The 13,851-nt window shown below is 38.3% G+C and overlaps 1 protein-coding gene across 8 annotated transcripts in view; it reads left to right on the top strand.

Annotated features, from left to right (window-relative positions):
* PJA2 (praja ring finger ubiquitin ligase 2) overlaps positions 1-13,851 on the top strand; it is a 39,763-nt gene that overhangs the window by 9,468 nt on the left and 16,444 nt on the right. For 4 of the 8 annotated variants that reach the window (XM_082191440.1, XM_082191442.1, XM_082191441.1 and 1 more), the window contains exons 2-5: positions 2,311-2,427; positions 4,737-4,937; positions 6,685-7,714; positions 12,191-12,376. In XM_082191440.1, the coding sequence (XP_082047566.1) occupies positions 2,382-2,427; positions 4,737-4,937; positions 6,685-7,714; positions 12,191-12,376 (1,463 nt within the window). In that variant the 5' untranslated portion in view covers positions 2,311-2,381. Of the gene's footprint in view, positions 1-2,310; positions 2,428-3,600; positions 3,663-4,736; positions 4,938-6,684; positions 7,715-12,190; positions 12,377-13,851 lie in introns of those variants that run through there. The other 4 variants (XM_082191446.1, XM_082191447.1, XM_082191445.1 and 1 more) reach the window with 3 other exon arrangements.

The following is a 13,851-nucleotide window of genomic DNA, read 5'->3' as shown; positions in this document are numbered from 1 at the left end:
GATACTCATCTCCAAAGCCCCTCACATCTCAACTGGCTGTTAAAATGGTTGACTAAGAAGTTGACCAGAATTATTTGCGTCATTCTTTAGTGGCTCTGCTGCATTCAGTCTCTTATTATGAACAGGTATCACATGAATACCAGTACTAAAGACCTTAGTCATAAGGAAAGTGTGAGCACAGTGTACCATCAGCACAGGATGGCATCAAGCCCCGTGCCTTCCTATGATCTCTGTCAGTAGCCTCTTAGATGTATTGGAAAGCTGATTAGCTACCCTTTCTCCTGTTCCAGAACCTCCCTGCCCAGAATGCAATGAAGCAATGTCACCAACATGTCATCAACAATATTGAAAGCCATTGAAAGATCCAAGAGGATCACTAGGGTGTGATTTTCTTTGCCCATTTCAAGGCGGATAAGGCAACCAAGGTTGCAAGTTCTATCTCTTTGTGATATCTGCTATGAATGCCAAATAAATGAATGCCAAATAGATAGTGGTTAAAAATGCTTGCATTTAGATGTGCCCAAAATGGAAGGACGGTTATTACAGTATTTTATTTACAGAAGAAGAAGATGGAAATCAACAACAGCTAGTTTAGAGCATTGCTACTCAAAACTCGTGGTCCACTGGTGCTGGTCCACAAGTCATTGGCTGCTGGTCCGCAGCAATTCTACCACAGCCCAGGTTGGGTGGGATGCTTTTGGGACCATATATGCTTTGTGCGCTGGTCCAGTTGGGTGGGGGGAGAATTGCTGGTCCACCACATCAGTTTGAGAAACACTGGTCTAGTGGATCTAGAGTACTGCAGATAGGAGGGCAACTTGTACACTGCATTCAATGAATGAAGCAATAACAAAGTGCAGAGTCTGCTGACTGCTGAGCATTCACTAGAAATTCTGAATCTAGTGTGTCAGTGATTGCTTCCAATCATAGAATTGTAGAGTTGGAAAGGGACCCCAAGGATCATCTAGTTCAATGCCCTGCAATACAGGAATCTCAACATGCAGTCCTCTCTCCAGTTGAAGCCATAACAGGCCCTATCTGGAATGCTGACCCCATTAACACTAGCAACTTCCAAGGGAACTGAATCTAAGCAATATTATATGCAAAGCAGCTGGTGTATCATTGGCAAGAAAATGAGCAGTTCCTCAATTTTCAGGCAAAGAGAGCCTGAATTTGTCAGAACAATTTCCATGTAGAATAGACAGATTGTCCACACAGAAGACCATTTCCTTAGCAAACTATGCTATAGCAGTGACAAAGATCATTTAAAAGGCAGTGGCCAAACTGTAATAACAGCAATCTCATTTCCATTCCCTGGAGGATGTATTTCTGAGCCAGGAGAATACATTAAATGTAGTATATGACCTACTATTTATCAGCTAAGCATTTTGGATAAATCCCAGATTGTTAAAGATAGGAAATCCTGAACCTGTTTTCCTGGCCTTTGATGCACATATGCCAAATTATTCAGAGTAAGAACTCCACAACCATTTTGACCAGGAAATAATGTATGTAGGATGGTTAGATGACAGCAGAATCTCCATTCTAACTCAGACCATCAAGATAAGGAATTTGTTCTGCTTTGGCTAGATTGCATGATTTTATTGTGTTATAGGCAAATAAATCTTTATAGATCACAGCTGCTTCAATCTGTATGTCTTGAAAAGTTATCTCTAAGAGAGCAAAGTCTCTGCCGTGTTTTTGTCCTCTTAAATGCTTGCTGCCCAGCAAGCGGTAGTTTTTGATGGCCTAAACTAGGGCTTTACTGTTTTGTTTTTAATTCTATTTTATTGCTCAATATTTCTTGAATAATAATGTGAATACCTGAATTGTTTGAGTCATTCCTTGATGATGAACTGCATATAATCCAAAGCAGAATAGGAAGATGCATTAGAGGAAGCATTTTGAAACAGGCTTGTTTCATTGGCACCATAAAGTTTCTCTCTAGCATTTATAAGTTATACTCTGCCTTGTAAAAGGACCTTGCACACTAAAATTGTTTTTGCAACAGAAGTTATTGCATTCTTTAAAAGTGATGTAGTTAATGCACAGAGAATTAATACTTTTATAAATATAAAAGATTGCTTGTAGGGACATCAAAACGGACTTTGAAAAAGTGTTTTTGTAAGATAATGTTCCTGAATTACCTTCTTTAGATCTCTTGGGAAATCTATAGCTGTAAATGAAATAAATGTGCAAACCTAATGATAGAATACATACAGCTTTTTTGTACTGAGCATAACTATTATAGACAAACTTGGCCTTTGTTTAAAAGATACCAATTAAAATCATGTGATTGGTATCACACAGGTTTCATGGACAAATAAAATGATAGATCTGATGGACTGAGGAGATGGCGGGAAGAAAACTACTGGGAGAATATGGATCATATTGAAGTCTTTTCTAACAAGACCCTGCTGAATTGCAGTAGGTATTACAATTGTTGGAAGGAGATATCTACTAGAATAGGTCTGGAAGAGCAGAGAAAATGAAGTTTTAGTTTGTTAGACATTTTTAAAAATGAGTTTCCATAAACAAAGACGAGTTTCAGTGTCAAAAACAGTTACTTTGTGGGCTTGCACACTCCTTCCTCTCATCATGGCATTTCCCCCCTCCGCATCGTGTTTTGTAGGTAACTATAGCTTGCCATACAAGATATGAATCAGGAAAGCCATGATTATTGCCAAAAAAAGTTTGCCTACAAACCAGAATTCACAAACCCACTTCAGACTGTGGTTTCTTATTCTGGTTTGAAGGCAAACTTCCATAGCTCATCTGAATAAATGATTAGAACTCATTTCTCCAACTCTAATTAAAGATTTATATTAATAGAATTACTGCCAATCAGGGTGCATGACTTGTAAGTAGTTCATGTAGTATCTCTGTTTCCTTCCTTGCCTGCTTGATGTTGGTTATTCTTGTTTGCTTTTAAAGCAACTATTCTAAAATTATTACTGTTATTTTTACTTTATCTTAGAAGGCGACAGATGGATACAGATTGCAAGGGATAACTTTACTGCAGCATAGTCTAGGGAATGCAGATAAAAAAGGAAAAGAACTATATTTTATACAGACACACTGAGAGAAGTAGCAGAAGATCCATAAGCCTTAAGGCAGGACCTTATTTTAAGCTTTTTATAAACAAAACTATACAGCACTTAATTGCATTTTTGGAGCTTAACAAATTATAAATATTAAGATACAAGGCAAATGTACCATAGGCACAGTGAATAGACTTTTCATTTTCTTCAGTACATCTTTATCTTGTGATGTTCATTGGTGTAAAGTATATAGAGGGCCACTAGCTTAAATGAGTTAAAGACTCCAATTCATGAGACCACAGGTATGTCAGCAGCTATTAGCTTATTGAAATCTCTGTGCCTGGGGCATTGTACCTCTGAGTATCAGTTACTGAAAGAGAAATAGAATGCGTATCACCATCAGCTTCCAGAAACAGTTCAGCCTCTGTTGGATGCACAATGTTGGGCTCTTTGGTCTTTGATCTGATTGCGCAAGGCAGTTTGCGTGTCCATTCTTTGCGTGATCCACGCTTTAAAATCTGCTTGACTGCCATTGCCTCCTATCTGAACTTCAATAAAGAACAGACAGAACATCAGAACCTGCCAGCACTGCAGCAGACGTTAATTTGTTTCTATTATAACGTGAGTTTCCCAATTATAATGTGAGTTCATGTAATCCATCTTGTAATTTTGCACTCTCCTGCCATCAGGTTGAACAAGCAGTGTTTGTGCACGCTGCTTGCCCTAGTTCCATTATTTCTTCTTGTGGAACCCTCACCTGCCTCACTCATCCTCTTTTGCTTCTCTTGTATAAAAATCTGAGATTGCAGTGCTTTGTAGTTTCAGTTCCTATAAGGTAGTGATAAACCAGAAGTGGAGCAGACTAGATCATAGTTGTGACTGTAAGGAGAAGGGATAGAGTCAGTTATTTAGAATCGCCTTTTGAGCCCTAATTTTGTCCTTTCCAACAGAAAAATGCAAGCGTATTGTACTCAGCAACTGAATCCCCCCATATTTAATGATAATATGAAGGATTATATATTTAAATAGAATTTAAGCATAAAATACAACAAGGGATGTAGTGAGCAACCTGTGTATTAAAGGTGGCTGTTCAGAAGTAGCTGTATGTGGTTAGTAAAGAAAGGCTCTGGAAATTTGACTAGCCCCTTACATGTTGGCACCTATTTGTAGGTTTCTTCCAGCAACTTGAGAAACTCTGAGGTGCTGTTTGAATCCCAGTGAGAGAAGCAGCGGCATAAAACAGGCTGTGAAACTGAAGAAAAAGCTAAAAGGGAGATATAAGGAACAGTTGTGGAATGGGTTGGATTGTTTGTGTGATATTTCCTAATGTTAAAAAATGCTAGAGAAATGTGATTTATTAGGGGATGCTGCTAAAAGTTTAAGAGAGTCAGGTGCATCGATTCAGCTGGGCTAACATGCCAGCTATTTTCTAAATTGGGAGCTATTAGACAAAAAAGCATGCTAGTTTGTTCTTATGCCGCTGTCCTATTTTTAGGTTTTATGCAATATTTTGAAAAGTAAAGTAATATGACAATTGACATACAGTATATACCTGTATTGCTAGCAGCATGAGACCTAAACTGTAGTTTTGCATGTAGCATTTGTTTATACAATGATTAAAAAATGATTTTTTTATTAAAAAATATTTTCTAATGTGTTTAGAATTGCTTCCCTCCTCCCCTCTTTCTCTTGCAGAAATGGGTCAGGAAGCTGGAAAGCCCACATGGCCAAAACCAGCAGGAGGGTATCAGACTATTACAGGCAGAAGATATGGAAGAAGGCATGCCTATGTCAATTTTAGACCATCTCTGACGAACCAAGAGAGAAATTCGAGCCAACACGATGGAGAATGTGAAGGATTAGAACTAGATGATGTTCAAAAAGAAAATTATTTGTGTGCGTGTCAAATAATTACAACCTGAAAATATTTTTCTTCTTTAGGGAAAGCATTTGAAATAATAACAAGCTGTTGGTACAAGTCAGTTGAACAGAAGGCTAGGCAATAGTGAAATTGGCACCATTGATACAACTTTTTTCTTACATCTACAAGTGTATTTGAAGCTCATCAGAACGATATGAAGTTATTAAACTGCGGTCAAAACCTTAGCCACAGCGCCAAATTTGCGTAATTCTCTATTGAGGGAAATACTAAAAGTGGTTTGTATGACAGTGGTTCATAGATGGATCATTATTGGAATTTTAGTTTTATTATGCATGCAAACAATAGAAAGCACAGAAATGGTGTTTCAGGTTTCATTGTCCATGGATCTAGGCAATTATATACCATACTTTGTAGTGTTGGGTAGTATGTAAGTGACCTTCTGTCCATTTCTCTCTCCAGCTTTGCTTTATTTGTTGCATCCAGTTAGTTTCTGCACAATCATCTTCTAGCTTCATTACCTTAATTTTGTTGGTTGTTGCTATTTTGAAGAACTCCTCTCCCCCCTCACTTAATCTTAGCAGTATTTTAACTGTTCTAAAAATGTAAGAATAACTCGAATCCAATTTTCTCAAAGTAAGACCCATAGGAACATGGGAAGCTGGCTGGTACTGATTGAGACTATTGGTCCATCTAGCTAGTATTCTCAGTGATGACTGGCAGCAACTCTTCACGATTGCAGGCAGGGAGTCTTTACCAGCCCTACCTTGAGATGCCAGGGATTGAACCTGGAACAATCAGCATGCAAGGCAGATGCTCATCAACTACACTACCATATTGAAACCCATCAATTACTACTGTATTTTTTGCCAATATCGTAGGAGATGCCAAATCATCAGTTAACACATTTACATCTAACCTCTTAGCCAAATGTTCATGCTGCTGCTTACAACATATTAAATGTAAATCACAATAAAAGCATTTAAATGAAAATAAAATAATAACTTTGGCAACATAAAGTGAAACAGCATCCTATTCAAGCTAGCAGAATAGGTGCCCTTCCATGTTTTCAGATTCTTTCATCAAAATCACAGAAATACTGATGGAGAGACAGAGGAAGGACATTCCAGAACTTAATTAAATTGTTCCATGAAGCACTTGGCTTTGACTTGGAGGATTGTATCCTAAGGAATGGCATTGACAGTCACAATAAATATACACTTGCTTAATCTTAGTAATAGCTATTGATAGAAAATACTGCATTCCTCTTCTTAAGATGTTGTAGAACAAGAATTTCCTTTAACTAGCCATGTTAGGAGGTTTGATAAAGTTTCTAGTGCAGGAATATTCTTTAAATTTTCTGTAATTTAATACTGTGTGTTGACTCAGAAGTAATACATAGTAATTCTGCAGCCTAGTCAAGCATTCTGTGTTGTCCCCTAAGTTTTTAATATGTGGCATATCAGCAGCTATAAAAATGTCAGGTTATGGTTAACACAGAACTGCTGGCTTTCTCATTCTGACAATACAGCATGATTTCTCAGCATTACCTAAATATATTTTAATTCTAGCAATGAACATCCATGAAATCTTCATAAAATGCCTCTTATACATATTACGACTCGGTTTTTTTAACATTCTAATGAAGAACAGCCACAGTTGAGCATCATCAACAAATGCCATTTTTATTATGTGTGTTGATAAAAAAAACTTTGATTGGTCTTATCATTCCAACATATGCTTTCTTTACATTTTTATATAAAGGTTCCAGTCCACTTGCCCAAGTATGTTCTTCTTTGGCAGATGTACCATTGTTAGCGAATGTTGCTTCAGAAAATCCTGTTGGTCAAGCTGAACTGAACCAAGCAGTCAACACAGATGCTTCTCCATTTTCTCCAGCATGTTACAATTGGGGAGACGGCCAAACTGGGGGTAACAATATGAATTCTGATCCTTGTGGAGAGCACAATAACCTTCATGGTCAGAATGGAATTGCTTTTGTAAACATTGACTCTTATGAGCCAGATAGCAGTGATGGAGAGGAAGAGAATGACCAAAATGATCTTTCATTAGCTAAAGAAGAAGCGGGAATATTTCAAGAGACACTGGATAGTATGCTTTCTGAATTGGAGAAAGGAGTGGACTCCTTTAGTGATCTGCAGTCACATCTGTCTAATTTCAATCATAATGCTTCAAGCAAAAGTTTTGAAGACATAAGACCAGTGCCTTTCAAGAGACATTCTAGCCTAGAATTGGATACTGATCACCAAAATAAGACACTTGTAAAAACATCTAGTGAAGACGAGCGTCTAGTAAAAAATAACTTTAGTGTTACTTCTGATATGGAACAGCAAAAAAATACAGCTGATCCTACAATTAGGACACAAATAGGAATTTGTAACGAACTGAGTACTGTGAAGACAGACCAAGAGAATTCATCAGAACTGGTCGTAAGACCCAAAGTTAGAAAACAAAATCCTGTGAGCCAGTTGGATAGGAAGCAGTCTTTTTCAAATGAAGAGGAAGAAAAGACCAGCAGTAGAAGGTGGAGTGAGAATGTGGATGTCCAGCACTGTAACACAGAATGTGTCCTGAAGTACAGCAAAGAGAAAAGCAATTCTAGTATGTTTTTTGATCCAAGAGACTATGGAGGAGCTCAAAAGAAAATAAAAAGTGAACTAAGGAAGCAAAATATAACACTTCAAGAAAAAAGCAAAGTGGACGATAGTGCTTTCTGGGATGAATTTGAAGATTCTGGCAGAAATCTATCAAGCTCCAACAAAGATGAAGACAGGTAAGATTTTCTTCAAAGTTTAATTCAAATTTTCTACATGTCTCAATACCTGTACAATGAAAATCACCCTGGTTAGGACAATATTAAATGGTCTCGTAGGACCGACCCCATGTAAGGTGCAGTAAAGTGATATCTGCCAAATGGTACCAGCTCCCCATATTCCTTATGATGTAATTAATGGTCCCAATTTTACCCCTTTCTGATCCTTGCCAAAGGGAGTGGGCCCCAAGACAGAAAATTCCAGACTATATACCATCTGATGTTTATATTTTTCACTATGTACTTTATGACATAATTATTGGTGCCAAAAAGTGGTGAGTTTTTTGTTTTGTTTGTTTTTTGGTGGAGCCGCCAGCCCTAAGACTTAGCAGTTACTCATAAGACCAGCAGTTTTGGAAATAACATACTTTTTGTAAGATTTCTTGATAGCCAGACCTTTTTATATCTTGTGACTTAAGTATTTTGACCCAGACTTTTGGACTATTAGCATCATCTGCTAAAAGCAAAGCTGCATTTCTCTTTTTCTTTAGTGGTATATTCACTGCTGTTAATGCTGTCTTAATATTTCAGAAACACTTTATCTCCACATGACAAAAAGAGAATGAAGTCATAAAAGAAGCCACACAAACAAATTTAGGAATGAAGGTCAAATGGAAGTAAAATCTTTTATCACTAGCGGCCTCTTCAAATGCACTACAAACTTTGAAAAACATCTGTATCTTGTCCTGAGTTTGCCCAGCAGTGTGCAGATGTAGTGTTAATGCACCTACTGGAATTGAGCAGATTCATTATTCTATATATGCTTCATGGGTAGAGAAATTGGGGTTAGGCCACAGGAATATGCCGCTTCAAGAATCTTTAACGCTTTTGGAAATTGTTCTATCAAGTAGAGTAGGGCAAGGTGTTTTCAGCATAGGTGGGGTGAAATGTCGGACTCCACACCTTCTCATTGTACTCATCCTTGTGTGCACAAACTCCCACCTCTGATTTATTAATAAAAGTAAAGGTAAAGGTAAAGGTACCCCTGCCCGAACGGGCCAGTCTTGACAGACTCTGGGGTTTGTGCGCCCATCTCACATTTATTGGCCGGGGGCCAGCGCTGTCTGGAGACACTTCCGGGTCACGTGGCCAGCGTGACAACGCTGCTCTGGCGAGCCAGAGCCGCACACGGAACGCCGTTTACCTTCCCGCTGGTAAGCGGTACCTATTTATCTACTTGCCCCCGGGGGTGCTTTCGAACTGCTAGGTTGGCAGGCGCTGGGACCGAGCAGCGGGAGCGCACCCCGCCGCGGGGATTCGAACCGCCGACCTTTCGATCGGCAAGCCCTAGGCGCTGAGGCTTTTACCCACAGCGCCACCCGCGTCCCGGGGATTAATAAAAGTATATACTGCCAATTCAAACAATACAACATGGCACTGTACAGCAGCACATACAACAAAACACCATAAAAACAGTTGAGAATGATTAAAATGACTGGCTCATCCATAAATTTAAGCAGGTGCATAGGCTTGTCTACATAAAAAGGTCTTTAAGAGATGCCTGGAAATAAAAGCAAGGGTGTCTGCTGAATTGAGGGTGTTTGCTGAATCTGCTGGAAGAGTGTTCCGCAGCACAGGATTGGTGGCATTAATGCCCACCTTCTAGTGGAAGCCATACCTTTCCCCCAAAAGATGCAGCCCCCAAGATACCCCAACTCTAGCTTTGGAAGGTGAGGGGGCTAATTAATTTCAGCTCTTCTTGCCGCTGGAACTAGCTTCAAAAGGAAAGTTCAGGGAGCCATTGCATCTCTCCCAGCCTTCTCCCCAACCTCTTCAGCTGCCTGGCTACCTTCATTTGGTTGTTGTACACTGTATAGTAATTCTAGATAGTTAAGTAGATTTTTAATTTCCCATTGTTGAAACTAATAAGCTCTCTGCACCTTCAAATAAAGAAAACAACTGTTTCAGAGCTGTATCTGTAGGATATCCTTTGCATTATCCTTTCTTTGAATGTTTTAATGAATGGAAGTACTTTAAATTTTTTAGCATATTTAAGGCATTTTCCATGGAACTTGGACCTGAATGAAAAGTAGCTATGAAATTTCCATGTGCTGAGCTCTCCTCTATATAAACGCACCTCTTCATTAAAAGCGCAAATGTGTTTCTGCCATGTTAAATCTACTTTGTGATACAAAGTTAATTTGTTCAAACGCCCAAGTAAAAGAAGAAATAATAGATGATTCTCTAATTTGGCTGCATTCCAGCTTCACTTTTAATCATTCCCTCAGTGCTAACTGGGTATTGTTGCGCAGTGTAATTAGGAAGACTTGGATTTTAAATGTAATTAAAATGTGCTGGAATTTTACAATGGTGGTCTGTTTCTAAATTGCTCAACAACTGGGAAAAGAAAAGGAATAATTGGAAGGGTGATACAGAAGGGTGCGTTTTGGAAAAACTGTTAAAGCATTAAACTGTTTAGGAGCTAGTATGCACACATTTGGGTCTGTATCCTAAAATAAGAGGTGCCCAAACCACTTCAGTATTTCTGAGAATGAAAATTATGTTCAGCATCTACTAGTTCATTCCATCAAGGCATCAACTCCCTAGTTGTTCATTCTTCTGGGTATTTTGTTTTAATTGAACTACTCTCATGTCATGAGCATGTGCTCCTTTGCAAGTGGGAATAAAGAACAGATGGAAGTATTTCATCATATTTAACTTCTGCGCTGTTGGAGCAACTGAATGCCGTACAATCTTGGCAAACCTATTGGAATGCAGCATATTACTTCTTAGTTTAAATTATTTTCAACAAAGCCATGAACATATGGCAGAGGAAAAATCACATTTACACATTGTCCCATAACTTGGTCAGAAAAATACAGCGTAATTGTCTTAAGATAACTTTTCGTTCTGGGTCTTAAATATGTCTACAGCCAATTAGGTTAGAACTGCTTCATTTCTTAGAATTTTTAAATGTGGAAATCAGGTCTGGTTAAGAAAAATGCAAAGTAGTATATGAATGACTATATAAGTGTTTTGCGGGATTTTCTAGAAACATTTTACGGCTATTAAAATACATTTCTATGCTGGGGATAAGTAATGGGAAGCTGAGTAGTCCCTACTTTGATTGTTACAACATTCTAACCAGCTATTTTGATTAATTGCTTTTAGATAGAACCTTCATCTAAACTTTTAAAAGCAACTTATTTATTTATTTATTTATTTTATTTTATTTAACTGAGAAGCAGACCAAGCTGACAGCTTCTGGTAGTATTTGTAGTCTAAAATATTACACATGGAGCTTTATTGCCACAATACTTGTACAAATGTGGCATGGCTTTGGATGAAACTGTATATAGTACTGTTCATTGAATCCACCCTTTCTGACATCGTTTAATTTCATTTTGTTTGAAAATCATGGATCAGACTTGTTATTTGGCAAATGTTTCCCACTCCCAGTTATTGCAAATTGACCAGGAGCTAAAATATTAAACATCTCAAGTGTATATTTCTCAAAGGTAATTTATTGTTATTTACTTATAATAGGTTAAAAAACTGTAATAAAATACAGCACAAACAAGCAATTAACCAAACTCAGCAATATCAAAGCAGTTAAATCATGCAACAGCAAGATTTACAATTGCACGCTGAAAGCATGCCAGGGCAGAAATGCCTTCAGTTTCTTGTTTTATTTTTTTGGAATATGTATTTTATTGGTTTTAATAACAATAACAAACAACTATGAAGTGCAATGATGCAATTATACAGTCAAGTTACAGTTTAGCTTGCTCTTGAATTACTTTGCTATGGTATGTAAAGTGTTCTGAAAGAGCTATTTCCCATTTTCTCCAAATAGCAAGACTAACCCCCAGTTTCCAATTCGCAGAGATCTCTTTAGATGTCCATGATTTAGAGGCTTGAAAACATTTGGATTTGGGAAAGAAAATTTTGTTGACCAGAATCAGTAAAAGAATTGACAGCTTTTAGTTTGTCCTCCAAAAGGAAGATAGCCATTTTTATTTTGCTTTCGGCAATGTATTGTGTACTGATATAATGCATAAAGAAACTGTACAGTGGTACCTCGGGTTAAGAACTTAATTCATTCCGGAGGTCCTTTCTTAACCTGAAACTGTTCTTAACCTGAGGTACCACTTTAGCTAATGGGGCCTCCCACTGCTGCCACGCAATTTCTTTTCTCATCCTGAAGCAAAGTTCTTAACCCGAGGTACTATTTCTGGGTTAGCGGAGTCTGTAACCTGAAGCATCTGTAACCCGAGGTATCACTCTAAATACAATGGGCACACAATCCATCCAAACTTTAAGCATGATCAAATCTCACTGATTTCAATGGGAGAGTTAAGCTTGTGATTAAATTTCTGTCATTATAGTTTTTGGGACAGAAATATACTTAGCTTGGTTAGATCACAGTCGGCATGTTAACTTCTACATAAAAATCAATCAGCATTGTAAATGCAAATGGAATGTCTTCTATTGCAGCTCTGAATGCAGTGATGGTGAATGGTCTACATCTCTGCCCTCCTATTTTGCTGTGACAGTGAAAGATCAGTCCTCCAGCGATGAGAGCTGGGAGACTCTCCCAGGAAAAGAGGAGCAGGAACCTGAATTGCAGAGTGACAGCAGTGGTGTGGAAGAGGAACATAATGAGTTTGGTTTCCAAGCAGGGTATGTTGTCTTACAGAATGAAGTGTACTACTCAGTAAGAATTATTGATGTATTATGTACACTTTACTGTGATAGGTAAAGGTGATAGTTGCTGCTAAAAGAAAACTAATTATGTACTGTTCCATATGTGATCATTGGCTGAAATAATTCCAGCAGGAAGTATATAATTAGCTTTTGGGAGCCCCATTTTGGATAGGTTTCCGTATGTAACATCAGGTAAGGTTTTCCAAGTAGATGTTGACTTCAATCTCCTCTTCCCTGATTCCCCCCCCCCCAAAAAAAAACCACGTTGTGGAGTCTTCATTAGCTCTGCTATACTCTGCATTATCAACAGCTTTGGGGGTCACTGATATCCTATTTTGTGATCAGTAAGGTTTAGCTGAGATAGAGAAGCAGAACCAATAAGCCTACAGCCTTTCAGCACATTGAATATGTGACATACAGTGTGCAGGCTACAACCAGTTTACGTGCATTTGATGTGTGTTCATACACAGCATTGAATCAGGAAGTGACCTGAAAATATCACCAAAATGTCACTAAAAGGGCAGAACAGGGTCGGGGTGGAACGCTTTAAACAGGCCCCGCCGATGTGCATGGGCATCTGGAGCATAACTCCCGTGCAAAGCAAGGATTGCCTGTATCTATAGCTTCAATACACTATGACTCTCCCTTACCATGAAAAGTAGCATCTGCTTACTCCGGCGTAGTTTATTTTTGTAGATATGCCAAGTGTGCCCAGTCCAATCTTCCATGATTTTGTCAAGTTGAAGTGTTACAGGTAATGAAGACTCCAGAAAGTGACATCTCCTGGGGGTTGGTGGGGTGTGATTGTCAATTAGCAAATTCAGCTTTGGTTTAGTTCTATTCAAGTGCATAGATGGTGACTTGAACGCTGCAGTTTGTTACTAATGTAATCATTATATGGAATGCGCCGAGTTTACTGGACACCAGTTGAAGGGTATGGGATGGTACACAATGATGTCACTGTTACAGAGTGTTCTCTTTGTGTGCTAAATCCTTTTTATGCATTTACAGATACTGTTCTTGCTCTGTGCCTCAGTAACTTACAAGTACAGGGCCTACTCCAGGATGCAGTCAGCTTTATATATCACTGTTGAAGTGGCTGTTCTCTCCGTTTTACTTGCTTTATAATTTATGAACTGTCAAAAATGTCAAGGTAACAAGTAACTCGGAATTTTTGTAAGCAAGAGAGCACTTAGAAAATGATCACATAAGAGAGAAACCAGCTGTTTCTGTTTTGGTGCAGAGACGACCATTCCAACATACATTTCCTCTATCTGCATTCTGAAGTGTTACAGTCTCAATAAAGCTGTGCCACATAGCTTTTTGTCTCGCATATTTATTTATTTTTATCACCCAGCTGCAAGGTGAGCTGGTAAGATTAGAGCAATAAGGGCTGCAGGCAATAAGAGTAGTTATAGTGCTAATAAATAACATTAGTATATCCACTGATA

Source organism: Podarcis vaucheri (genome assembly GCF_965113315.1).
Source record: "Podarcis vaucheri genome assembly, chromosome: 11".
NCBI lineage: Eukaryota > Metazoa > Chordata > Lepidosauria > Squamata > Lacertidae > Podarcis > Podarcis vaucheri.
The sequence above is the reverse complement of the archived record's forward strand: the minus strand, read 5'-3'. Positions and strand labels throughout refer to the sequence as shown.